The following is a 27,986-nucleotide window of genomic DNA, read 5'->3' on the forward strand; positions in this document are numbered from 1 at the left end:
TAATAAACTTGTATCATCCAACAGGTCAGAGCTAACATCATGCTAACAGTATAGCCTCATATTATAACTTCCTAAAGCACAAAAGTTTTTTTATATGTAGTTGCCAATTATCCAGTGGGCCTCTTACCATCACAGGCTGAGTAAAATGAATTACTCTTCATATATTTGTGGTCATATCACCAATTTTGTTTAAGGTTGCCTAGAAACAAGGAGTAGCTCAGCTTCCCTGCAGGCTAAAGTCACCCCACTCACATAAATCAACCACAGAATTACAGGGTTAGTTCGCCCCAAAATGAAAATTCTGTCATTTATTTCTCACCCCCATGTCGTTCGAAACCCAAAAGACCTTCATTCATCTTTAGAACACAAATTTGTTTTAAATTGGAGAGCTCTCTGACCCTCCCATAAACAGCAACGGCAACATAGGCAAGGCAAGGCAAGGCAAGTTTATTTATATAGCACATTTCGTACACAATGGAAAATTCAAAGTGCTTTACATAAAAGAAAGTAAAATAATCATGAAGAAAAATAATAACAAAAATAAAACAAGCAATTTTAAAACTTTTAAAATTATTAAAACATTTAAAAACAGTTAGAAAATGATTTTACATAAAAATAATAATAATAATAATAATTATAAAACACTGAAAATATAGTGCAATCAGTTTGGACATTGCACAGTGCTCATTCAATAAATGCACAGCTAAAAAGATGCGTTTTGAATCTAGATTTAAATGTGACTAGTGTTTTAGCACATCTGATCTCTTCTGGAAGCTGATTCCAACTTCGGGCAGCTTAGTAACTAAAGGCGGACTCCCCTTGTTTTGTGTGAACCCTTGGTATTTCTAAATGACTTGATCCTAGTGATCTGAGTGCTCTGTTAGGTTTATATTCAGTGAACATATCTGCAATATATTTCGGTCCTAGGTCATTTAGTGACTTATATACGAGTAAAAGTACTTTAAAATCAATCCTAAATGTAACTGGAAGCCAGTGTAAGGACCTGAGGACTGGGGTGATATGATCAGATTTTCTGGTTCTAGTCGGAATCCTGGCAGGAGCGTTCTGGATGAGCTGCAGCTGTCTAATGGTCTTCTTGGGAAGGCCAGCGAGGAGCCCATTACAATAGTCCACCCTGCTGGTGATAAAGGCATGAACAAGTTTCTCCAAGTCTTGACTGGAAACAAAACATCTAATTCTTGTTTTTTAAATGATAGTATGCTGATTCAGTTACTGCTTTGACATGACTACTGAAACTAAGGTCTGTCTCCAGAATCACACCAAGATTCCTGACTTGATTTTTAGTTGTTTGACCCCTAGAGTCAAGGTATGCATTCACTTCATCTTTGTTTCCAAATGCAATGACTTCAGTTTTTTCCTTGTTTAACTGAAGAAAGTTCTGGCACATCCAACTATTAATTTCATCAATGCATTGGCAGAGGGAGTCAATGGGGCTGTAGTCATTTGGAGATAAGGCTAGGTAAATCTGGGTATCATCAGCATAGCTGTGATAGGCAATTTGGTTCTTTCTCATTATTTAACTTAGTGAAAGCATATACAGGCTAAACAAGAGCGGTGCAAGAATTGACCCTTGTGGGACTCCGCATGTCATGGACGTCCAATTAGACTTATGCTCTCCTAGACTCACATAATAGCCTCTCCCTTCTAAGTATGATCTGAACCATTTGAGTACCATCCCAGAAAGCCCGACCCAGTTTTCCAGTCTCTCTAGTAGTATGTTATGATCGACAGTGTCAAACGCAGCACTGAGATCTAGCAATACCAGCACCAATATTTTGCCAGAGTCACAATTTAAGTGAATATCATTTATTATCTTAATGAGTGCTGTCTCTGTGCTGTGATGTGGTCGCAAACCAGATTGAAAATTGTCCAGGTATCCATTTGAGTTTAAGTATTTGTTCAGCTGATTAAAAACTACCTTTTCTATAATTTTGCCTATAAAAGGAAGATTAGATATTGGTCTAAAATTGCTCAAAATTGTGTTATCAAGATTGGTCTTTTTCAGGAGGGGCTTTACAACCGCAGTTTTTAGGGAGTTTGGAAATGTCCCAGAAAGAAGTGAGGCATTCACCACTTCTAAGAGATATGCTTTCAAGCAGTCAAGCACACTTTTGAAAAAAGATGTGGGAAGTGTGTCAAGATAACAGGTTGATGATTTTAGGTGCTGCACTATGTCTTCCAGAATTTTGCTATCAATTGTTTCAAAAATAGACCTAGTATCTTTTTGATATTTTGGCCGAATCTGTCTGACCTCTGCATTACTTGAGGATGTGCTAATCACCTTCCTGATATTTATGATCTTCTCAGAAAAGAAAGAAGCAAACTCATTGCATTTGCTGTCTGATAGCATATCACTGGGAATCTGACTTGGGGGGTTTGTCAGTCTCTCAACAGTGGCAAAAAGAGTCAAGTGTTATTTAAGTTACTGTTTATTAGGTTTGAGAAGAAGTTCTGTCTAGCTATGGCTAGTTTCACATTAAAAGCGTGAAGGATGTCTTTATAGATGCTATAGTGAATTTCAAGTTTCGTCTTCCTCCACATCCGCTCGGCTTTTCTGCATTGTCTTTTCATAGTCTGAACTGCTGTTGATCTTCTCCAAACTGATTTCTGTCTGTTTGTTTTCTTACTGACTATTATTGGTGCAATATCATCAATAACATTCTTAACTTTTGAGTTGAAGGAATCAAGGAGAATATCAACAGAGTCTGCAGAAATGCTTGGTGTTAAAGATATAGCCTCCATAAATAGTACACTTGTGTTCTCGTTTATGCATCTCCTTCTGACAGAGACAGATCTAGATTCAGTGGTAGCAGAGATCAATATATCAAAGAAAATACAGAAGTGATCAGATAGTGCTACGTCCTTAATAACAATGGATGAAATGTTTAGACCCCTATTGATGATTAGATCTATAGGGTGTCCACCTTTGTGTGTGGGTCCATGCACATGCTGAATCAGGTCAAAGGTGTTTAGAACCGTTATCATTTATTTTGTAGTTTTGTTTTCTGCATTATCTATGTGAATATTAAAATCCCCTGCAATTGCAAAACAGTCAAACTCTGAGGAAATTATTGATAACATTTCTGTGACCTCTTCAACAAAGGCTGGAGAGTATTTTGGAGGCCTGTAAATAATAATAAACAGAATGCATGGATCACCTTTCAGCACAATCCCTAGATATTCGAAAGACAAGTACTGACCAAATGACACTTGCTTGCATTGATAGATATCTTTAAATAGAGCAGCTACACCCCCACCTCTCCTAACAGTCCTGCAAACACTCATGTAAGTGAAGTTAGGAAGGGCTGCTTCATTTAGGATTGTTGCACTGCAGCTGTCTTCTAGTCATGTTTCATTTAGAAACATAAAATCCAGATTGTTTGTGGTTATAAAGTCATTGATTAGAAATTATTTATTTTTTAGTGAGCGAATGTTTAAAAGTGCTAACTTGATGGCAGTGCTTTGTGTCTTTACATCAATCTTAGTTTGATGCATAATAGGCCGCAGATTAGATGAGTTTGCCCTTCGGCTTGAAAAGGCCTTAGACTTTCTATCACGTGATAAAACTGAAATAGAGAAAGCTACAGGCACACTGGGTTGCCGCTTGTTCAGTAGGCATTTGTCAATGTTGCTGCTTTTATAGCGGGGACCCGACACATATCACTGAGAGCTGCTATCAGTTGTTTTTGGTTCACCTTCAGCAGATAGAGGGTTTGGGCCCTGGCGCTGTGGCAGCGGTCTGAGAGCTATCATAGGAACAGGGCCCACAGGCTTTGGTGGTTGGGGGGCCCGGCGTTTTTAAGTTGATATCTGCGGGCTAGCAGTGAATGAGTGGGAGAGTTTAGTCCCAACATACACCAATTCCTCCATTTTCTGTGAGAAGCACAGAAGTGGAGATGCTGGAGAGAGGGATAATGTGTCTGGTGAGATGGGCTGTGTCTCTGGTGTTTCTGGTGGCTGTGATGTGTTGTCCTGGCTTCCCTGGCTGTTTTCCAGAAAGTCGTACTTGGGTGGTGAATCTTGTAGCTGTTTTGATACATCCCAGTCAGTCTGTGAAGAGCTCTGTTGGCAGGGCTCAGCAGGGATAGTGTCTATCAGCAGTGCTTGTTTTGGCTGCGTGGTATTATCAGTGTCCTCACAGAATATAGTGAGACCATTTTAATTTTAATAGTCTAATTTATTCAAAAGTTATTAACATTTATGTGATATTTCATTATAACTATTGGCCACAAGGTGGCGCTGCCACCAAACTTTTTGAGTACCTTTAGGGCATGGAGCCGAATATTTTTGTAATTATTTGCGAAACGATATGATGTTGCGTTCAAAAAATACAGCATTTTAAAACATAATTCAAAATGGCCGACGCCTAAAATGGCCGACACGGGAAAATTGGATATCATTCGACTCGACATGACTCACTGAATCGAAAGAGAACAGTTGTGTGATTTTTGGCCAAACCATTCAGAAGTTATAAGCCAAAATATGCATTTTTCATATCTCCTGACCACTAGGTGGCGCTGTGTCGAAACACTGCAGGTAGTCTCAGGTCATGCTTATTATAACACACACCAAGTTTGGTCTCAATATGCCAAACCGTTGCGGAGATATAGCCTCACGTGTATTTTTGCGTGCTTTTCGTCATATTTTTTCACGTGTCATTCGAGAACGGTTGAACGAATCAACTTGAATTCCATAACTTTTTGCCAGCATGGTGTGAAGATGATCTGAGCCAATTTTCGTGAAAATCTGACAAACCGTCTAGGACGATTTCGAATAAATAGGTTTTTTGAAAAATTTAAAATAACGAAAAAACTAAACCTTGCGATTTTTGAATTTTGGGGTTCATTCAACTTGGCATGAGCCAAGGATTCCATTTCCATTTTCTGGCTTACGGTTCAAAAGTTATTAGCATACAAACATTGAAAGTTTGGACAAGTGGTGGCGCTAGAGAGTTGGAGTTAGAGACTTCAAATTTACTATAGTTAATGTTGGGACTGTCCTCTATCAGTGTGCCAAATTATACAACTTTCCCGCAAACGGTTCTATGGGCTGCCATAGACTTGCGGCGGAAGAAGAAGAAGAAGAAGAAGCAGAATAGTAACGCCAACGATTACAATAGGTGCCTACGCACCTTCGGTGCTTGGCACCTAACAAGAAGCAAAGCGCAAAGCAGTAAGCTAGAACGTCTGAACGGTAGCAAAGCCGGAAGCACACCCGGAACCTAGGAATAGTACATAACTGTACTATTCCTAGGTTCAAAATTGTAGTAAGGACATCAGTAAAACAGTCCATGTGACATCAGTGGCTTAGGTTAAATTTACGAGAAAACTTGTGTGAAAAAAAAAAAAAAAGATCTTATTCAACAATTCTTCTCCCCTGAGTTACTGTCTTCCACCATTTTAGAGTATTACAATGCATACGCATGCTTTGCCCTAAGCATAAACAACGCTGAATATGCAGATTACGTTCATGTGTGCGTGCTTTCTCTTGAACGTAAACAACGTTGATTACATCGAATATGTTCTTGGATACTCTCCATAATGGAGGAAGATGTAACTTTGTGAAGCAGATTTGTTGAATATATTTTTATTTTTGTTTTCTTTGCGCACACAAAAAGTATTCTCATAGCACTGCAAAATCAAAGTGGAGCCACTGATGTCACATGGACTGTATCACCAATTTTCTTTACTACTGTACGTTTCTGGACCTGGGAACATTACAGTTGCGTTGCTGTCTGTGGAGGGTCAGAGAGCTCTCTGATTACATCAAAAATATCTTAATTTGTGTTCTGAAGATGAACAAAGATCTAACGGGTTAAAAAATGACATGAGGGCGAGTAATTAATCACATAATTTTTTGGTGAACTATCCCTTTAAACTCTGAAGTTACAGTTTCAAGTACAGAGACTAAAACAGAGCTATTATATTCTCCAATTACACACAAGGGAGGTCTGTTACTGGACTTGGGTCATTTAAAAAACTTTAAGTAAAAATATACTCGCATTAGGATAAAGTCTCCAGTTTATAATTTGGATCATCCTTCAGATCAGATAGATAATTCATACTAGAATCTCCTAGCTCATTCCCAGACACCTTCAGTTCTCTCAGGTGTGAGGGGTTTGATCTCAGAGCTGAAGCCAGAACAGAAAAACCTTCATCTGTGATGCCACAATTCATCAACCTGTAGAGAACAATGACACAATTTGAATTGTAGTGCTGTGGCTGTAGCTTGTTATTCAATGTGGTCTCAGAGCAGGAGAAGAGATATAATGACAAATAATTACCACATACTGCTGCTGATGGAATTTACTTTGCTTTTTCCCATTACATATCATTTATTGACTTGTGATCAAAAACATCATTTTTTCATGTTTGGTCTAATCTGGCAACTAAACAAGGTCACAATATACTACATTTTAGTAATAGGAATTACCATAAAGGATGTTTTAATAATAACAAAGATTTGTTACTATTAGAGAGATGATCTTACCACAGTATCTCCAATTTACAGTGTGGATCCTCCAGTACAGCAAAAAGCAGAGTCACTGACTTTCCTAGTTTATTTTCAGACATATTCAGATTTCTCAAGTGTGAGGGGTTTGATCTCAGAGCAGAGGCCAGAGCAGCACAAGTTTCATCAGTGATGCCACAATTATTCAACCTGTAGAGCACAATGACATATTCTTAAATGTTTACTTCAGATCAGATCAGCTTAGCAGTGAATCAATTATTAAAGAGAACTTAAAAACACACATATATGAGGGATCATTGGTCTAAAATGCCACAAAGCTTAAAACATGACCATAAACATCTTAATACATCTTTTTTTATTAATGACACCATTCACTTCATAGCTTTTAGAGTTCTACTCCATAGAGATTCACTATGTTGTATGTATGTGTGCATACAGGTGTACCCTCCATCACCAAGCACAGTAAAATCTGAGATCACCTGGATTTATATGCAGGTATTTTTAAAACATAATTATAATGTAAAAGCATGTATAGACACAATAAGTGCATTGTATCAAATTATTCATTTAAATGTAAATACATAGTAGTTAAGGCCACCTAATATGAAGTGGGACCCATATTTCTTGTATAATTATATTTATTATACCATGTTTGACATGCAAATTTCCATGAAGAGAGCCACAGTTTTGAGCATGATAACAGTATGAGCTGTACATGGTCAATCTGCCAACCTGCCCAATCAATTAGAGGACACCACTTCTAAGTTATATATTATAATAACCATTGGGCACTTTATTAGCACTATTAATTACCTGTCAGACACTTTATTTCCATTTGTTTTAAAGTTTTCTTAATTATCTTTATAATAAACACATCCAGAGCTAATATGCAATGGAAAAGAATGGGATCAGGAAAAGGTATATTTGTACTCATGTCCGTGTCCTTACTCTCCCTCTTACAATAATTACTTTTTTCTTTTAGAATATTTGTTACAGATAATTAATTTAAAAGGATTTGTTATTGGTGGTAAGTATTCTGTTTGATGTCAGGACCCAGAAGAGAAAGACTAATTTGCTGCTGGTTCCACCAAGATTTACCTGTGGGGTTTTATAATGGAGTTTTCAATTTATGAGTAAAATAAAGCCTGTAGTAAACATATCTTTAGAATACTTTGGCATTTTGTTTAATTTTGAAGCTGTTGTGTTTATTTTTGAAAATGTGTTTTTCTAATAAGTAAATAGTCAGTCTCTGTCCCATGTTTAGTTTGTTTTATTTCTTTCCAGGTGTTCCCCGCATATTGTGTTAATTAGCTCCAGGTGTTTCCTATGTTGTTTCATTAGTCCCAGGTGTTCCTCGTCTTCCCATTAGTCTTGTCCTGTGTTTAAATAGTGATTCCTGTTTAGATTCTCTTTGTTGGCTGTTATATATCTTCTGTAAGTTCCTGTGCTTTCCATGTCTTTGAATTAAAATTCCATGTTGAATAAAAATCTCCAGCATCTCCTGTGTCTCCTTGCTTCCTTGTCCCTTTTTGTTTTGTTGTAAAAAGTATATTGTTTTCCTTTTCGCGTCGTGCCCTATGGATGAACGAGCGATGTTCATTGCTGTGGCTTAGGCAAGCCACGACACTGTCATGTATGTGAGGGCGTTTGTGCCACTCACCATTGCCAGCTCCCTCGAGGGAGAAATCCTGGTGACACTGTTCTAGATTGGGATGACTTATCATCGCACCGCGGAGCTCCTAGACACCACCAACCTCGGCTGGAAGGAGGCAGTCATCCGGTGTCTGGAGATCCTCCGATCCCAATCCGGGACCCATCAACCAGCTGTCCCCAAGTCAAGCCCGTCACCGGTTCATATACCATGCAAAGTTAAAAGGACTTTAATGTGGCAAGTCCGACGAACATTAATATGGCAAGCCCAACGAACATAAATGCAGCAAGTCTGCCAGCCCCAAATCTCACTCTAGTGCCTATTCCTCGTAAGTGACTCGTAAATGCCTTCCAGAACACCCTCCAGTATCCGATTCCCAGTTAAGCCCAGGATGGCCTCCTGGTCCCCCATCAAGCCCAAGGAGGGCTCCAGGCCCTGAGTACAGACCTGTACATTTCCCCAAGTTTTAGTTTTTTTTTTTTTTATCTGTTCTGTCATGGCCGACTGAGTCCCCACATCTGTCATGGCCTCCTGAGTCTCCTGTTCCACCATGGACTCCCGAGTCCCCAGATCAGCATGGAACCCCAAACCGGATCTGCTCTTGTAGGCCACTGTCCAGTGCCCACCCCCCTTCTCCATTGGATGTGATGTGGCCTCGCCTTCCAGAGGGAGTGTTATGTCAGACTTAATTAGCCCCCATGTGTTTCATATGTTGTTTCATCCAAGGTGTTCCCCATCCTCCCATTTGTCTTGTCCTGTGTATAAATAGTGATTTCGTTAATAGAAGATTTTAAGTTCCTTTGTTGTCCTTTCGTTAATAGTAGATTTCGAGTTCCTTTGTTGGCTGTTATACATCTTCTGTAAGTCTTTGAATTAAAATTCCATGTAGAAGAAATCTCCAGCATCTCTTGCACCTCCTGTCAGAGCGAGACTGGGACCCAGTTGCAGGTGCTGAAACAGGGTCAGTTTATTAGATGGGCTTTAATGTCAAAGAAACATTACAGAAAAAAAATAAAATTAACAAACAAAAACAATCCAGGAACAGGGCAGTCTGGGGCAGATCCAAAGGAGCCTCCTGGATGAATTCCACTTGGAAATCCACTGATGCAATGCCCAGATAAACTGACAGGGAGGCGGGGGCGCTGTTGAGGTGGGGAACTGGTGGCACGCTGCAGCGCGTCGAAGAAGAAGAGTTACAGCGGTCGGTGATCGCGAACCCGGAAGGCTGAAGAATAGCGCTGCCTGAAAGCAGGAGGAGGGGGGAAAAAACTAAACTAGAGGATGAAAACAAAACTGGCCAAAACGGGACCCAACTCCTCTCATCCGATTCTGAAATCCCCGACCTCGATTTCTGACATCCAGCAACCTCCTGACAGTGAAGGCTGGGGAACCATCCACTAGACGGGGAGGGGGAGGGGGAGGGTTAGTAGCAGATGGGTTAAGGCGAGAATGAAACACAGGCTTGACCCGAGAAACATGAAAGACTGGGTGTACCCGACCAAGTATGGGAGGTAACTTGAGCTTTACCCCCACCGGACTCAATACCTTGGTGATCTGATATGGCCCCATGAACCTGGGGGCTAACTTGCGAGAAGCCACCCGGAGAGGAAGGTCCTTGGTTGATAGCCATACTTTCTGACCACATACGTAGTGGGGAGCAGGAATATGGTGACTGTCAGCCGCTGCTTTGGTTCATCTGGAAACCCGAGCCAAGGTTTCCTCAGCCCTCCTCCAGGTGCGGCGACACCTGCGGACGAAGGCTAAGGCAGACGGAACAGTAGCATCGGGCTCCTGTGAGGGGAACATAGGAGGTTGAAAACCAATGGAGCACTGGAATGAAGACATACTCGTGGCCGCCACTGGCAAGGAGTTATGGGCATTTTCAATCCAGGATAACTGTTGGCTCCAAGAACTCGGATTATGGGACGTCAGGCAGCGGAGAGCTTGTTCTAGAACCTGGTTTGCCCGCTCGGACTGCCCATTGGTCTGAGGGTGAAAACCTGTCGACAGACTCGTAGAGGCCCCGATCTGTCGACAGAACTCCTTCCAGAACTGGGAGACAAACTGTGGCCCCCTATGAGAAACCACGTCCACTGGAAGGCCATGAATCCGAAAGATGTGGTCAACCACCACTTGAGCTGTCTCCTGAAGGCAGTTTGGGAAGGGGGATGAAATGGGCTGCTTTAGAGAAGCGATCAACCACCGTCAACACTACAGTGTTACCCCTCGATGGTGGAAGACTAGTGACAAAGTCAAGGGCTATGTGTGACCAGGGGCGGGAGGGGATGGGTAAGGGGTGTAGCAGACCAACAGGAGGCTGATTAGAACTCTTGTTCTGGGCGCAAATTGGGCAGGCAAACACAAACTGCCTGATGTCCTGGGCCATGGATGGCCACCAAAATCGCTGGCGGATGGCAGCCAGAGATCTCCGAACCCCAGGATGACAGACTAACTTGGATGAATGCCCCCACTGGAGGACTTCAGGGCGCAGCACAGCTAGCACGAAAAGTCTACCCTCTGGGCACCCCCTTGGCACCTCTCTCTCTCGTATGGCTTCCAGCACTCTCCTCTCTACGTCCCAGGAGAGGGACCCCAACACAATTTCTTTAGGGATAATGGTCTCAGTTGGTGCACCGGTTCTCTTGTTATCCCTGTAAAGACGGGAGAGGGCATCAGGTTTAACATTTTTGGAGCCTGGGTGATACGAGAGAGAGAAGCTGAACAGGCCAAAGAAGAGTGCCCATCGGGCCTGGTGTGAACTCACCCTCTTGGCCGAACGGACGTATTCCAAATTTTTATGGTCCGTCCAAACCAAGAAGGGCTGCGCTGACCCCTCCAACCAGTGACGCCACTCACCCAACAGCTCCCGGTTCTCTACGTCATAATTCTGTTCTGCTGGGCTCAGGCGGTGAGAGTAGTAGTCTGGGGGACCTCTGAGAAAGGACCGCACCTACTCCAATCTCAGAAGCATCCACCTCCACAATAAACTGACGTTCAGGGTCTGGAAATGAAAGAACAGGAGCAGAAATGAACCGGGACTTTAGGTCATTAAAGCCTTCTGAGCCTTCAAATTCCACCTAAACGGTACCTTAGTGGTGGTAAGAGCTGTCAAGGGTGCAGCAACCTGACTAAAGTTTCTGATGAAACGCCTGTAGAAGTTGGCAAATCCCAGAAACCGCTGCAGTGCCTTGCATGAGTCTGGAGGTGCCAACTCGGCTACGGCCCTTATCTTAGCGGGATCTGCTTTGATTCCCTCCGCCAAAATGATATAGCCCAGGAAGGGAACTGACTTTGAGTGGAAAATGCACTTCTCTGCTTTAACGTATAGCTGGTTCTCCAGCAGCTGTTGTAGCACCTGGCGCACCTGTTGGGTGTGTACCAGAAGTGAAGGAGAAAAAATAAGAAAGACATCAAGGTACACAAAGACAAACTTGTTAACCATGTCTTGCAATACGTCATTAACCAGGGCCTGGAAGACAGCTGGGGGATTCGTCAGGCCAAAGGGTAGCACCCGGTACTCATAATGTCCCGAAGGAGTGATGAATGCTGTCTTCCACTCATCCCCCTCTCGAATCCGAACCAGGTGATAGGCATTACGGAGGTCCAACTTACTGAAGACCTTGGCTCCCTGCAAAAGTTCAAAGGCAGATGACATTAAGGGACGGGGGTACCTATTCTTAATGGTAATGTTATTCAAACCTCTATAATCAATACAAGGGCGCAAGGAGCCATCCTTCTTCTTAACAAAGAAGAATCCTGCGCCGGCAGGAGACGAGGAGGGACGGATGAGACCGGCATCAAGGGACTCACGAATATATTTGTCCATAGCCTCTCTTTCTGGACCAGACAGGGAATATAACCGACCCCTGGGCGGATAAGTGCCTGGGAGGAGGTTGATGGCACAATCATAAGGCAGGTGAGGAGGCAGGGACACAGCCCGGGACTTGCTGAAGACCTGCCGCAGATCACAGTACTCCTCCGGCACCCTGGACAGATCAGCATCATTCACCTGTACAACAGGAAACACAGCACCAGGAAAAGAGGCAGAACCCAAACAAGACTCAAGACAAGACTGCTTCCAAGACAAGACTGAGTTTCTGGCCTAATCCACACGAGGGCCGTGCTGCACCAACCACGGGTGTCCCAGAACCACGGGGGCACTCGGGGAATCAAGAAGGTACAGCTCGGTTATCTCATGGTGATTGCCCGAAACAATAAGACTTACAGGAGGGGTGAGGTGAGTGATGGTGGTGATAGGACAATCATCAAGAGACCGAACAGAGATAGGAGTAGAGAGGAGAATGGCAGGAATTCCCCACTGCTTGGCCAGTGCCGTATCCATGAAACTACCACCAGCCCCAGAATCCACCAGGGCCGAACAGGAGTGACTAGAGCCTCCAAACTGGACACCCACGGGAAGTAGTGTGCGGGAAGAGTGGGGGAAATTAAGAGGAGATGTGCCCACCAGAATCCCCCTGGCTACTGATGGGCCCTGGCTTTTAGCTGGCATTTTCCGACGAAGTGTCCGGCCCTCCCGCAGTAGAAACATAAGCCCCGGGTGAGTCTCTCTTGCTTCAGCTGAGGAGTTAGACGCAGACGTCCCACCTGCATAGGTTCAGGGTCAGCAGGAGATGGCAGAGGCAGGACCGGGTGGATTCGCTGGTCATTTCTCCTACCCTCCAAGAAGTGCGAGCAGTCAGTTGTTGGTGACGAAGGCAAAGGCGGCTCTCTACGCGAAGGGCTAAGTCGACCAGATCATCAAAACTGCGTGGAAGCTCTTGGGTGGCGATCTTGTCTTGGATCTCCTCATCTAGTACAGCGCGGAACACGGCTCTGCAAGACCCCTCATTCCAGTCACAGGCCGCTGCTAAGGTTTTGAATTCAATGGCAAACTCAGTCACTGAACGGCCTCCTTGCCGTAGCCGTGCCAGCTGGGCTGCTGCCTCATCACCCCAAGCAGAACGATCAAATAACTTGACCATCTCCTGTCGAAAGTCCTCAAAAGAAGCACAAAAGGGAGCCCGGGCCTCCCATACTGAAGTTCCCCAGTCACGGGCGCAGCCTGTAAGGAGGGTTAAAACATAAGCCACCTTAGTCTCTTCCTGGGCATATCTGAGGGGCTGGAGGGCGAAGACTAGGGAGCACTGAGACAGGAAGGCTCTGCAGGAGTTAGGGTTCCCATCATAGGGAGGTGGGTTGTTGGTATGAGGCTCAGGTTCATGATGGGTAGAGGAGAGGCTAGTGGGGTCCTCCGATCTGGCAGATGTCTGTCTTCGAAGTTCCTGGAGCTGGGCGGTCAGCTCCGACAACTGGGCATTAAGGAACTCAACCTCCCGGGAGGTGGATGTTAGCTGGGAGGCATACTGGCCCAAGTGAATGTCCTGCTGGGTGACGGCTGATCTGAGGGGATCTGCACCTGCTGAGTCCATGGTGGTCAGATCATTCTGTCAGAGCGAGACTGGGACTCAGTTGCAGGTGCTGAAACAGGGTCAGTTTATTAGATGGGCTTTAATGTCAAAGGACAGAAAAAAATTTTTTTTACAAACAAAAACAATCCAGGAACAGGGCAGTCTGGAGCAGATCCAAAGGAGCCTCCTGGACGAATTCCACTTGGAAATCCACTGATGCAATGCCCAGATAAACTGACAGGGAGGCGGGGGCGCTGTTGAGGCGGGGAACTGGTGGCACGCTGCAGCGCGTCGAAGAAGAAGAGTTACATCGGTCGGTGATCGTGAGCCCGGAAGGCTGAAGAATAGCGCTGCCTGAAAGCATGAGGAGGGGGGAAAAACAAAACTAGAGGATGAAAACAAAACTGGCACGATCTCTGCGCAAGCTAATCAAGAGGTGAGGACAAGGCTGAGACATGAACGAGATCAACACGACGTTCTGACAACGGACAGCACACATGAGGAGACTAAATAGAGAAGGAGTGATTGTGATGATGCAGAGCAGGTGATGGTGACCAATAACAAGATAATAATGAAACAAGAGGGCGGAGACGGGCACCACGGTGACACAGAAGCACATGGTAAGTGTAAACAACAACACACACTATAGGGAAAAACCGAGCGGCAACCTCCCGCTCTCTCTCGTGAGGCCAATAAGGAAGTGACTAAAACTGCAATTCATCGACTGGCCGCTTGAGGCTGGCTGCAAAAGGGAGTCAGTCCCATAGACTCCCCATGTTAAAATGCCCAACTTTACAGCAGAAAAAAACATGTTTACAGCCTGGTTAAAAAATTATTTTGGTCTATATTGCTAATTTTGCCCTTCATGACACTTGTTAGGGGGGTGAATTTTTTTAAAACTCATCCGTTTAAATTATATTAAGACTTAAAGTTCAGCATAATTAAGGGCGTGGCCACTTGAGTGACAGGTGGATTGCGGCTGCTGACAATGCCGTCGCACTAGGTGGGTGTGGCTTCAGCAATCAGCTCCAGCCTTTTTGCCCATTTTTGATTATTCAAGAGAGTCGCGCGGTGACGCGCTGCCAAGATGGCGCCAGCCCGCTCTACACACTTTACGCTTCAAAACCGCTAATGAGGAGTCTATGGGTGACGTCACGGACACTACGTCCATATTTTTTTACAGTCTATGGTAAAAACAGACAGATCAGCCCGGGGACGTGACACCTCCTTGCTCCTCTATCCCTGGGTAGCGTGACAATAAGACAATAATCTTAAATATAAAAACATTATAAATCTCTTTGGAAATTTGAAGGAACTGGTGGCAAATTAGTCTTCCGGGCTCTGATGTCATACCTGCACCACTATATACCTACCTTTTGCATTTTGTCTGACTTGTCATTGCATTTTCTGACTTTGTTTAAATTTTTGGTTTTATTTTTGGATTTGTTATTTTGTTTTCAAAACGGTCATTTGTTTTGCACCTCATAAACAATTTTTGGTACCATTTTGGTAATTTTGGATTTTACCATAGTATCTCCAGTTTACAATGAGGATTCTGTAGTACTTCCGAAAGTAGCTTCACTGAATCTCCTAAATTATTCACAGATATTTTCAGTTCTCTCAGGTGTGAGGGGTTTGATCTCAGAGCTGAAGTGAGAGCAGCACAACCTGCATCTGTAATCCCACAGTATGCCAACCTGTAAAAACAATGACACCCTCTTCACTCTCTCAGATTAGATCAGTTTAGCAGTGAACCTATTATTAAAGATGAGTTACAAATGCACCAATCTGTACATTTGATGGATTATTAGAATGAGACCGAAAATGGCACAGAGCACAAAACATGATTATAAAACATCTCATTCAAGCAGGTAAAATTGTTATTATATGCACCATATCTGTATTTTATGTAAGATGTCTGTCTTATGCAAAATCAAACATATACGCATATACGAGTCATATGATCTTTCCTCAGTTTCTCCAGTGTACAGTGAGGATCCTCCAGTACAGCAGAGAGCAGACTCAGACTTGAAGGACCGAGTTTGTTCACAGACAGATCCAGTTCTTTCAGCTGCGTGGGGTTTGATCTCAGAGCTGAAACCAGAACAGCACAACCTTCATCTGTGACGCCAGAATTCCACAACCTGTCAACAGATAAAAATCAAAGTGTGAAATGCTACAAAATCCTTCAAACAACATGCTGCAATTAAAAACAATTAGCGATATAATTTATTTAATTCATACCATGAGGGCAAAACTACATTTAACTGGGAAATTTACACAAATATAAAGTTAAGGTTTATTTAAATCAAAATGTATGTATTAATTGCATAAATGAATGTAATTAATGTATTAAGTAAAACACATAACTTATCTTATTTAAAGCTGCAGTAGGTAACTTTTGTAAAAATACATTTTTTCATATTTGTTAAACCTGTCATTATGTCCTGACAGTAGAATATGAGACAGATAATCTGTGAAAAAATCAAGCTCCTCTGGCTCCTCCCAGTGGTCCTATTGCCATTTGCAGTTACGGACTGCTCCTGATAAGAAAACAACCAATCAGAGCTGCGGTCCGTAACTTTGTTTGTGTTCAAAATGTATAAAAAATTATATAATAAGCGAGTACACCATGAATCCATTTGCCAAACCGTGTTTTTAGCTTGTCTTGAATCACTAGGGTGCACCTAAAATAAGTGTTTATATTCAGACTATTTTAGATTGCTTCAGGGTTACCGCGGCGGAGTAACCCAGTACCTTTGTGATTCTTCATAGACATAAACAGAGAGAATTAGTTCCGGCTAAGATGTTCTTCCCGCAAGAAGCAAGCAGTTCTTTTTATTAACCGCTAGAGCGTCAAAAGTTACCAACTGCAGCTTTAACATGTTTAAAACAACAGTCATGGCCAAAAGTTTTGACAGTTACACAAATTTTGTGTTTTGCAAAGTTTGCTGCTTCAGTATTTGTAGATTATTTTCCCATGTTTCTATGGTATGCTGACAGTGTTGACTCTTGTTCTTCATAATCTCTGCAGTTTGCTCTGGCATGTTGGAAATTAGCTTCTGGGCCAAATTCTGACTGATGACGATCTGGCTCAGCTCGGTGTTCATCTTCAGTTCTCTCTTCACAGCAGTTCAGTCAGTGTACTGTTTGAGTAAATGAATTACTCGTGGATATTGGTTTGTTTGAACTCAGAGGGAGTGTCAGCCACATTAAAAAAGTTAACAGCTTAAGTCATTTGTGGATCAATACGCATTGGAGACGTGAACCGTTTAAAACGATTCAGTTCGATTTGGTGTTTAAATAAATTGGTGAATAATTCGTTTGCGAACCGGATATCACAAACTGCTTTGTTGTTCTCCCACAACAGACACGGAAGAGAAGACAATGATGAATAAAGTAGTTTTTGCTATTTTTGTACCAAAATGTATTTTCAATGCTTAAAAAAAATTCTAATTGACCCTCTGATGTCACATGGACTACTTTGATGATGTTTTTCTTACCTTTCTGGACATGGACAGTATACCGTGCATACACTTTCAATGGAGGGACTGACAGCTCTCGGACAAAATCTGAAATATCTTAAACAGTGTTCCAAAGATAAACGGAGGTCTCACGGGTTTGGAACGACATGAGGGTAATTTATTAACAACAAACAAACAAAAACGTATTATTAATAACTACCTAGTAGATTTCAGCTTTTGAATTCAATAGTGTGTACTATGATGCATTAAATGATACATCACATTTTAGTTTTGAGCTACTCTATACATGAGCTACCTCTCCTTGTGTTTGCTTGGTCTTGTATGCCAGTGGTTTAAAACTTAAAAATATTCTTGCACATGAAGAAAGAATGTAAATATTTGTAAGAAATGTTAAACCCGAATTATTATAATGCAACCACTCTGACTTTGTTTGAATGTCTGGAGGAATCTTACACTAAATCTTACATGTCACAGAAAACAAAAATCTAAATCAAAAGACTGACAACTAAACACTGGAAATCATCTGCCGCACTGATGATTTATGAGCTTTTAACTTTGATGTTTTTAATGTTTAAACAGTGAATGTATTGTTCTCCGTGACACTTACTGACCTGATCTGGATTCTATAATCACAGGCAGCAGCTTCTGAAGAACTTTCATATTTTCATGTGTATTCTTTCCTTTAACAAATTTATCAAGACGAAACTCATTCAGCTCATCCTCTGACGTTAACAACACAAAAACTAAAGCTGACCACTGAGATGAAGAGAGTTTGGCTTCACTTATTGTTCCAGATTCCAGATACTGTTGTATTTCTTGCACTAGTGAATGGTCACCCAGTTCATTTAGACAGTAAAACAGATTTATGGTTTTCTCTGGAGAGTTAGTGGTCCTGATCTTCTTCTTGATGTGCTTAACCGTTTTCTCACTGCAGTCAGTTTCCTCATTGCTGTCAGTTTTCTCATTGCTACTTCTTGACCATTTTATTAGTCGTTGTAGGTGAACCTGATGAGTCTTCACTGACAGACCCAGAAGAAACCGCAAGAAAAGGTCCAGATGTCCATTTTTACTCTGTAAAGCCTCATTCACAGCTCTCCAATGGAGCTTAGATAATGAAACATTTTTAATCGTGAGTTGAAAACAGCTTTTAGCTACACACAACGAACTCTGTTTGGTGATTTGGTCAAAAACATTTATGTTGTTGCTTGTACAGGAGAGGTGGGCATATAGAGCTGCTAGATGTTCCTGAATGCTCAGATGAACAAAGCAGAAGACTTTCCCCTGATACAAGCCAAACTCCTCTCTGAAGATCTGAGAGCACAGTCCTGAGTACACTGATGCTTCTGTCACATCAATGCCACACTCTCTCAGGTCTTCCTCATAGAAGATCAGGTTTCCTTTCACAAGCTGCTGGAAAGCAAGTTCACCCAGTTTGAGAATCATGTCTTCATCTGTCACATTCTTCTCATAGTCCTTCTCATGTTTGATGTTGGTCTGAATGATCAGGAAGTATGTGTCCATTTGAGTGAGAGTCTTGGGAATCTCTTCAATCTCTTCTTCACTCAACATCTTCTCTAGAACAGTGGCTGAGATCCAGCAGAACACTGGAATGTGGCACATGATGTAGAGGCTCCTTGACGATTTCAGGTGTGTGATGATCCTGTTGGCCAGGCTCTGATCACTGATCCTCTTCCTGAAGTACTCCTCCTTCTGTGGCTCATTGAAGCCTCGTACCTCTGTCACTTGATGGACACACTCGGAGGGGATAAGATCAGCTGCTGCTGGTCTGGAGGTGATCCAGATGAGAGCAGAGGGAAGCAGATTCCCCACAATGAGGTTCATCAGCAACACGTCCACCGAGGCTGATATATTACACAACCTCACATTGCTCTGAAAATCCAGCGAATATCGACACTCATCTAGACCATCAAAGATGAACAGTACTTTAGATTTGTCACTGGACATTTCCATGTCTTTAGTTTCAGGGAAGAAAAACTGCAGGAGATCTGAAAGACTGAGTGTTTTATCTTTCATCAAATTGATTTCTCTGAAAGGAAGTGGAAATATGAGATGGACATCCTGATTCTCTTTCCCTTCAGCCCAGTCCAGAATGAACTTCTGCACAGAGACCGTTTTCCCAATGCCAGCGACTCCCTTTGTCAGCACAGTTCTGATGTGTTTGTCTTGTCCAGGTAAAGGTCTAAAGATGTCATTGCATTTAATCGGTGTATCCTCTGTTGCTGCTCTCCTGGATTGTGTCTCAATCTGTCTCACCTCATGCTCATTGATGATCTCTCCACTCTCACTCTCTGTGATGTAGAGCTCTGTGTAGATCTCATTCAGCAGAGTTGGGTTTCCCTGTTTTGCTGTTCCCTCATTAAGACAAAAGAATTTCTTCATCAGATTTGATTTAAACCTGTTGAGGAATTCATGGCTGTAAAATTAAAATACCACATTATTACATGGGTTACATAGGTATATGTACAGAGTCTTTTTTGTATTATGAGACACAGATATAAGGTTTATGAGACGTGTCAGTTATTAATAATGTATTTGAGCAATGTGTGATAGTGCATTCCATCAAAATCACCAAAATAAATAAATAATCCAATAATTTACCTGACACCAGGATACGTGCTGTCCTGTGGTTGATTCATAGACTGGTCATATTTCTTACAGGTGGGTTTTTGTACAACCACACTGGGTGGCAGGATTAACCTTAAATCATGAAACAGACACTTGGTGGGCATTTGTGGAATGTTTCTTATTACTTGAATATCAGTTGTGACTTTATTAACAATGCTGCTGCTCAAGGTCACAACTGTATATATATATTTTTTTTACTGATTAAAAAAAACAAAACCTTTTTTAAATAAATACAGAAAATAATAATAATAAATAATTCAACTTTTATACTCTACTAATTATAATATTATAATATCATACTTTAAAGAAATGACATACTCATGGTTAAGCCTTGTGTCGTCACTCTTTAACTTAACTGGACAATCCAAGGACTCGTCACTCTTTATAGACACACAGCTGGGCTCTGGTTCTGATCTCTTCTGGTGAACAGTACTGTAAGAAAGAGAGATTAAAAAGTAGTACTATACAAAACGATGTACTTTCATATGTGTGTCTTTCTGTGTGAGCAACTCAATATCACAAATATGTCAATTATGTCTGTTAATGAGATATATTACCTGAAATTTTGTGGATCATCTATAGACGTGTCACTCTTAAACTTAACTGGACAGTCCAAGGACTGGTCACTCTTTATAGACACACAGCTGGGCTCTGGTTCTGATCTCTTCTGGTGAACAGTACTGTAAGAAAGAGAGATTAAAAAGTACTACTATGCAAAACGATGTGTGAGCAACTGTTAAAATATCAGATGAAGAAAAAAATCTAATTATGTATAACATAAACACTTTATATATAACTTGATATTATAAAAATATCATTGATGTCTGTTAATGAAATATATTACCTAAAATTTTGTTGATGACTTACAAACTTGTCACTCTTAAACTTAACTGGACAATCCAAGGACTGTTCACTCTTTATAGATACACAGCTGGGCTCTGGTTCTGAGCTCTTCTGGTGAACAGTACTATAACAAAGAGAGATTAAAAAGTACACCTTAAAAAAACTGAACAAAGAACTTTCATATATGTGTCTTTCTGTGTGAGCAACTGTTAAAATATCAGATGAAGAAAAAAATATAATTATGTATATAACTTGATATTATAAAAATGTCATTGATGTCTGTTAATGAAATATATTACCTAAAATTTTGTGGATGACTTACAGGCTTGTCACTCTTAAACTTAACTGGACAATCCAAGGACTGGTTGCTCTTTATAGATACACAGCTGGGCTCTGGTTCTGATCTTTTCTGATGAACTGTACTATAACAAAGAATCCTTTGAATTACTCTACTGATATTTATTTATGATTTAAATACTTAGAATCTTTTGTATATACTATGTTGTAAATGTCTAAAGCTATACAGTGCTGCTTGAATGTTTGTGAACCCTTTAGAATTCTCCATATTTCTGCATAAATATGACTAAAAACAAGTCATTTTCACACAAGTCCTGAAAGAAGACAAAGAGAACCCAATCAAAGAAATCATACAGAAATATTTTATTTATTCAGGAAAATGATCCAATATTCCATATCTGTGGAAGGCAAAAGTATGTGAATATCTCGGATTAGCTGTTAATTTGAAGGTGAAATTAAAGTCCATCTGTTCAGAGGTGTTTTCAATCAGTGAGATTACTATCAGGTGTCATTGCCTGCCCCGTTTCTTTTTTTTCTTTTTTACCAGGGATCTATCAAAGTTTGATCATGTGGGTGGAAGTGTATCATGGCACAAGCAAATTAGATTTCTGAGGACCTAAGAAAAAGAGTTGCTGTTGCTCATCATGTCGAAAAAGGACACAAATCCTCCAAAGAGTTTTGACTCCACAAATCTACAATCAGACAGATTGTGTGCAAAAAGAGAAAATTCAAGACCACTGTTATCCTCCCCAAGAGTAGTTGACCAACAAACATCACTCAAGCAAGATTATTGCAAGACAAGGTTGCAAAGGAGCCCAGGGTAACTTTTAAGCAATTAAAGGCCTTTCTCACATTGACTAAAGTTAATGTTCCTGAATCCATCATCAGGTGAACACTGAACAATCAAGGTGTGTACGGCAGAGCTGCAATAAGAAAGCCACTGCTCTCTAAATTAACATCACTGTCCATCTGCAGTTTGCTAAAGATCATGTGGACAAGCCAGAGGTCTATTGGAGAAATGTTTTGTGGACAGATGACACCAAAATAAAACTTTTCAGTTTAAATAGGAAGTGCGATGTTTGGAACACTTTCTGCATTCCAGCATAAGAAACTTAGCTCATCTGTGAAACATGGTGTTTGTAGTATCATGGTTGGGGCCTGTTTTTCTGCATCTTGGGCCAGGACAGTTTGCCATCATTTATAGAACAATGAATTCTGATTTAAACCAGCAAATTCTAAAGGAAAATGTCAGGACATCCATCCGAGAAAGTGTCAAGAGAAAGTGGGTCTTGCAGTAAGACAATAACCCCAAGAACACAAATCATTCTACTAAAGAATTGTTAAAGAAGGACAAAGTTAATGCTTTTGAATGGCCAACTCAAAGTACGTATCTTAATCCAATTTAAATGTTTTGGAAAGACCTGAAGCAAGCAGTTCATAGAAGTAAACCCACAAAGTTGCGATACTGTACTGAGGAGTGGGCTAAAATTCCTACAAGCCATTGTGCAGAACTGATCAGCATTTACAAGGAACGCTACCTGCAGTTATTGCTACTAAAGGAGGTCACACCAGATACTGAAAGCAAAGATTCACATACTTTTGCCACTTACAGAAATGTAACACTGGATATTTTTTTCTCAAATATAAGACAAAGTTTATATTTTGTCACATTTGACTGGATTCCCTTTGTCTACTTTCAGGACTTCTGATGTTCTGCATAAATATGATGCAGAACATCAGAAGTCCTGAAAGTAGACAAAGTTAGAAAATTCTAAATGGTTCATAAACTTGCTCTCAAGCAGCACTATTTATATTAGTTTTAAATAAAATTCTAATTTTAAACTCATGATCTTTTCGTTTATACTATGTTGATTTACAGTGCTTAACAAATGTAATAGACCCGCACCCAATGTAAGGTTTGTGTAAATATTTACTTTTTTTAATTTTAAACCTGACAAAGAAAACAAAAACAAAACGGTGGCCGTTTTTCATATAAATGGTTAATTTAATAGGCTACAGCATGTATTCCAAGTACCTCCATCCTGGAGAAAAAGAGTCATATCTGGATGTTTGTGTGTCATCCATGAGGAATCTGAAAATACATAATTTGATCTCATTCTGGGTGGAAATGATGAATAAATAAATAAATAAAATAGTTATTCACTTGAACGGATTCTGAAAGTTGGAGAAACAGAATCACGAGCTAAAATAAACCAGTGAAACTTAATTTGCTTTATACGAATGCGGAAGTCACCATAAAGTCGAGATTAACATGAGTTCATTACATTATTCCCAAATCTTATTTTCTTTGCGCTAACGTACATCCAGAGCCGTTAGAAAACCGAGGGTGAATCTCAATTAGCTTCCTAGCTCCCGAGCTGTACACGAATGAAAAATGCTGCCTTCGGAGGTTGCATTCCAAGGTAGGAAGGCATCAAGGCACGTCCGAAATCAATGTCGGCTTCAGTTCCTGTCTCCTGAGATGCCTTCATCTGGCTGGTTTTTCCTGCCCCCTGGTTGTACACTCAAGTAGTGGACGAATCAGAGAATGTCTAATATGGCGAGAAGTTTCACTCACTACACTTCCGGCTTCCGAACTGGTTGTAGTTCCATTCTGATTCCATATGAAGGCGGTCACAGGGCGAGTGCAGAATGAATGGAGGTCAATGGCGGTATACCCCACAAAATCCACTTTTCTCAGGATATAATTTTTGGTCTAGTAATTTGAATGTTGTATTCGAAAAGAGATGCAAAGAAATTACACATTGCTGGGTGTTAGATTTTTTAGAGTCACTTATTTGCTTTAAAAAGGTACAGTTCTCTGTCATCCCATGATTCAAACTTTAGTTAGGGTGTAATGTTGGAGTATAAATAATATTGCAAATTGGCTCAGCGTCTATATTGTGACTTTTGTACCTTTCAACATGGGCAGAGATGTATAAAGTACTAGAGAACCATACTTGAGTAAAAGTACAAGTGCTCTATCAAAAAAGTGACTTGAGTAGAAGTAGAAGTGCTCTTTAAGCACCACACTTAAGTAGAAGTACTAAAGTATTCAACATTTTTTGTACTAAAGTATTGCAAGTAGTCTATTTTAAAATGTACTACTCAAGTACTGAAAGTAAAAGTAGAAGTATTGTGTTATGTAGCTATTAAATGGGGGGTGAAATGCTCGTTTTCACTCAATATCCTGTTAATCTTGAGTACCTATAGAGTAGTACTGCATCCTTCATAACTCCAAAAAGTCTTTGTTTTTATTATATTTATAAGAGAAAGATAGTCTGTACCGATTTTTCCCGGAAAAACACGAGCGCCTGGAGGCGTGACGTGTGGGCGGAGCTAAAGAATCACGAGCGCCAGTAGGCTTTTGAGTTGAGAGCATGTGGAAGCTGTGACACAGATCCAGAGGCTGAAATTTAACAAGAGCAGCATCAGCAAAGGCGGTATGCTATGTGGTATGTACTGAAACTGTATATATTTGCTTAGCGGTTTTGGAAAATGACTAAGTTCCACTTTGTCGTCTTTTTTTTTAAGCTGTACATGTGGAAACTGCAGTTTGACGACAACATCGCATGTTGTTTACTTGATAGAAGTAACTCGGTTACTAGGTAGAAGAGCGCGCACTTAGGACCCATATAAGGAAATTCCGCTCCATCTAACGTCACACAGAGCCATACTCGAAAAAAACTTTCCGAAACTTGTGACAAACCGGAAGAGGTTTTTTTGGAACAAAAATACTCCTTCAAACGTACAACTTAATTTTTGAAACTTTGTCCATGTTTAGCATGGGAATCCAACTCTTTAGCAGTGTAAAAAAACTCAGTATGCATGAACTAGCATTTCACCCCCCCCTTTAAAGAAAGTAGTCAAAAGTTTGAACATATTGTTTTTACTATTTCAAATGATTAACCTAAAGGACAATCACAATTCCTTTGACTGTAACTTCTTGTAAACAAAAAATGGTTACTAGGGTTAGTTAGCCCAATTTGCAAAATGATGTCATTAATAACTTACCCTCATGTTGTTTCAAACACGTAAGACATCAGAGGGTCATTTAGAATTTTTTGAAGCATCGAAAATACATTTTGGTCCAAAAAGAGCAAAAACTACGACTTTATTCAGCATTGTCTTCTCTTCCGTGTCTGTTGTAAGACAGATAAAAACAAAGCAGTTTTGTGATATCTGGTTCGCGAACTAATCGTTTGATGTAACAGGATCTTTTTGAAACAGTCCACCAAATCGAACTGAATCGTTTTAAACAGTTCGCGTCTCCAATGCGCATTAATCCACAGACAGTGTTGCCAACTCCTCAGTAAGGAAAGTAGCTATTGGCTGTCCTAAAAGTAGCTAGAAGTAGCTAAATGACGTCATCGCCTAATTTGCATAACTGACCACGTGCATGTAATCGTTATGGACGCTGTAGGAGAGAGGAATAACGTCGCTGGAGAGACAAAAGGTGGGTAAAAACACCCTAAATATATTTAGAACCACAAATGAGTTTTCTTCTATCGATTTTGTGGTTTTTTTTTAACGTCACAATTCCAATCCTCCTCCTTTATCCGGGCTTGGAACCGGCAAAATGACCCAAAAGAGACACTCTGGCGGAGTTACTTAGTTTTTTTTTAATTATTATTATTATTTTTTACTTTTTTTTTTTTTGTGTTTTTTTATTTTTATTTTTTTTTTTTTTAGTTTTTTAGTTTGGTTTGGTTTTTAACCTCATGGTCCACTTAGGAGCCTACAACAAGTCGCAGTAAAACATTAACATTTTTAACCATATATATATATATATATATATATATATATATATATATATATATATATATATATATATATATATATACATACATACATACAATCTTTTTTATTTTATTTTTTTATTTTTATTTTTTCTTAAGTTTGGTTTTTAACCCTATGGTCCACTTAGGAGCCTACAACAAGTCACATTAAACATTAACATTTTTAACCATCAAATTTTTTTTTTATTTTTATTTTTTTTATACAATCTTTTTTTGTTTTTCTTCTTAAATTTGGTTTTTAACCTTATGGTCCACCTAGGAGCCTATAACAAGTCACAGAAAAACATTAAAAATTTTAACCATAACATAAAAAAAAAATCTAGATTAACAATCTAGATGGACCAAAAAGAGATAATAGAAAGAAAATAGGAGATAATAGAGATAATCTGAAAAAAAGGTAACTAGTCTGCCCCTAATTCAGGTTGATTGTGTTTTTGTTTATTTTTTTTTCAGACCCCCCTCCACATACAGACAGGCTGTGCTGGCTCACAGAAAGAGTGGTTCATCGTCATTTTGGTCAAGGCTTTCTATGGCAGGTTCAGCAACTGAGGGAGCTGACTTAAATGAGTATGCAGCCGATGTGCCGAAAAGCTGCAAAACATTATCTGGCAGCTGATGCTCATAGCAAGCCTCACCAGACAGCTTCAGTCCATATCTAATGTACAGGATGGAGTTAAGGGTCTGCAAGGACATCCGATTTCTTAGCTTGCTTTTTACCACACTCATCTGGCTGAACACTCTCTCGACTTCAGCATTCGAGTGTGGTAAGGACAACACGGACACAGCAGCCATGGCAAGTTCTTGAAACGGGTTGATATCAGCTGCATCTCTGAACTTCCAAATCTCACTCCAGAAACCCAGTGTGTTTTTTGTCTCATTCCATTTACTAAGATGGATGGCACGCCATTGCTGGATGATCTTGTCTATCTCTGCAGGGGAGTATCCGAGGAGCTTGGCTATTTTTTCTATTTCTCCAGGGCTCTTACTGTGCTTTAAAGTTTCCTCCACATTAAAAACTGACATGTACTGCAATGCTTCGATATTGTCCGGCAGTCTCACCCTCAACTCATTAGTGAGAGAGATGGTGAAGGCTACACACCGCTTTCGGACATTTTTTTCATCCTCTGGCAAAAGGTGGAGCTCAGCTGCCTTTGACTCAAAAAGGTAACCAAGGTACGGTTTGGGACTGATGTATCCATCTATTGGACCTTTGAGTACATCAATATTTGCAAGTGGATTCAGCACCCTGCTGCTCACAGACTTGATCAGGCTAACCAAGCTGTCAAGTAGCTTAAGAGGATCTACTTGCTCTCCCTCAAATGCCTTGATGGCCAACTGTACCTCACCCAGCACTGACTTCAAAAAAGTCAGATACAAAATGTTTTGAGGATCACTATACATGGAATATAAAACCTCAGCCATGTAGCAGTGTTCACTGGACTTGGTAACTGAGAAATGCAGCCTAAGCTCCTCCCACTGGTCCAAAATGCGTGAAACTGCAGGTTCAATGGAGAGCCAACGTGTGGCACAGACCTTGGTAATCTGTAAAGGTTTTTCCCCACAGTTGATGGTCTCATATATGGCCTTGTAGGCCTCCCTGCGCTTTGGAGACACTGAAAACCAGTTATAAGTCTCTCGTACCAAGTATTCCACACTACGGGGGATGGTGTCATTAGAAGCATGACTTACAGCAAGCTGCAGAGAGTGGCATACACAGCGAATAAGAATCAGATCTTTGAGGCCATACTCTTCCTTCAGGAATTTATGGACCCCATTGTTAATCCCTGTCATAACAGAGGCATTGTCAGTCCCTATCCCCAGGAGTTTCTCTTTTTTAAGACCACACTTCTCGAGGAAAGCTACAACAGCACGGGCTATAGATCTGGCATCTCCTCCCTCCAATTCAACAAGCCCCAGAAATGTTGAGACAATTGTCTGCTTGGTGTCACTAAAGTACCTTATCACAACCCCCAGGTATTTAGAAACACTTATATCAGTGGACTCATCGAGGAGGAGGCTGAAACGCTGGTCACCCACATCTGCAACCAACTTTTTCAGAAAGTATGGTGCTAGAACACCATTAATCATTTCTGTGCACTTTGTCCTGTGCATCTTGAAATGGGTAGCAGCAGTCGAGTCTGAGAAAGCAGCTCTACATGCTTCTCCAATGTGATCACATGCTAGCATGGAACAGTGTTCAGCGATAGCTAATGCCATGGTGGCCTCAGCCTTTTTAGCAGAGTCAATTGTTTTAAGCATAAGTGGCAGTTTTTTTTGGGTGGAACTATCATAAGGCTTTGCCTTTTGAGTGTGTTTTTGAGTTGTTTTGTGTTTCTTAACATCGCTAAGTTTGGCGTAGAAATCA

At 40.8% G+C, this 27,986-nt stretch overlaps 1 protein-coding gene across 1 annotated transcript; it reads right to left on the bottom strand.

Annotated features, from left to right (window-relative positions):
- Positions 1-5,877: 5,877 nt before the first annotated feature.
- LOC113098414 (protein NLRC3-like) lies at positions 5,878-27,733 on the bottom strand. The gene is made up of 7 exons (XM_026263472.1): positions 26,643-27,733; positions 20,240-20,362; positions 20,001-20,114; positions 19,656-19,754; positions 17,644-19,470; positions 6,511-6,681; positions 5,878-6,201 (listed from the first exon to the last, which is right to left on the bottom strand). Exons 1-7 carry the CDS (start codon positions 27,731-27,733, stop codon positions 6,024-6,026), a joined length of 3,603 nt encoding a protein of 1,200 aa, XP_026119257.1. The 3' UTR covers positions 5,878-6,023.
- Between the last annotated feature and the right edge of the window lie 253 nt (positions 27,734-27,986).

The sequence above is a fragment of the Carassius auratus genome, unplaced genomic scaffold (genome assembly GCF_003368295.1).
Source record: "Carassius auratus strain Wakin unplaced genomic scaffold, ASM336829v1 scaf_tig00216553, whole genome shotgun sequence".
Taxonomy (NCBI): domain Eukaryota; kingdom Metazoa; phylum Chordata; class Actinopteri; order Cypriniformes; family Cyprinidae; genus Carassius; species Carassius auratus.

What these genes read in the sequence shown, in the direction of transcription:
- LOC113098414 (XM_026263472.1), bottom strand. Translation starts at nt 27,733, where the DNA reads ATGCACAGGACAAAGTGCACAGAAATGATTAATGGTGTTCTAGCACCA. An exon ending in ATCGAAGCATTGCAGTACAT is followed by an intron (nt 20,363 to 26,642) that starts GTCAGTTTTTAA and finishes TCTTTCTTACAG; the next exon opens with TACTGTTCACCAGAAGAGAT. An exon ending in GACACAAGGCTTAACCATGA is followed by an intron (nt 19,755 to 20,000) that starts GTATGTCATTTC and finishes TCATGATTTAAG; the next exon opens with GTTAATCCTGCCACCCAGTG.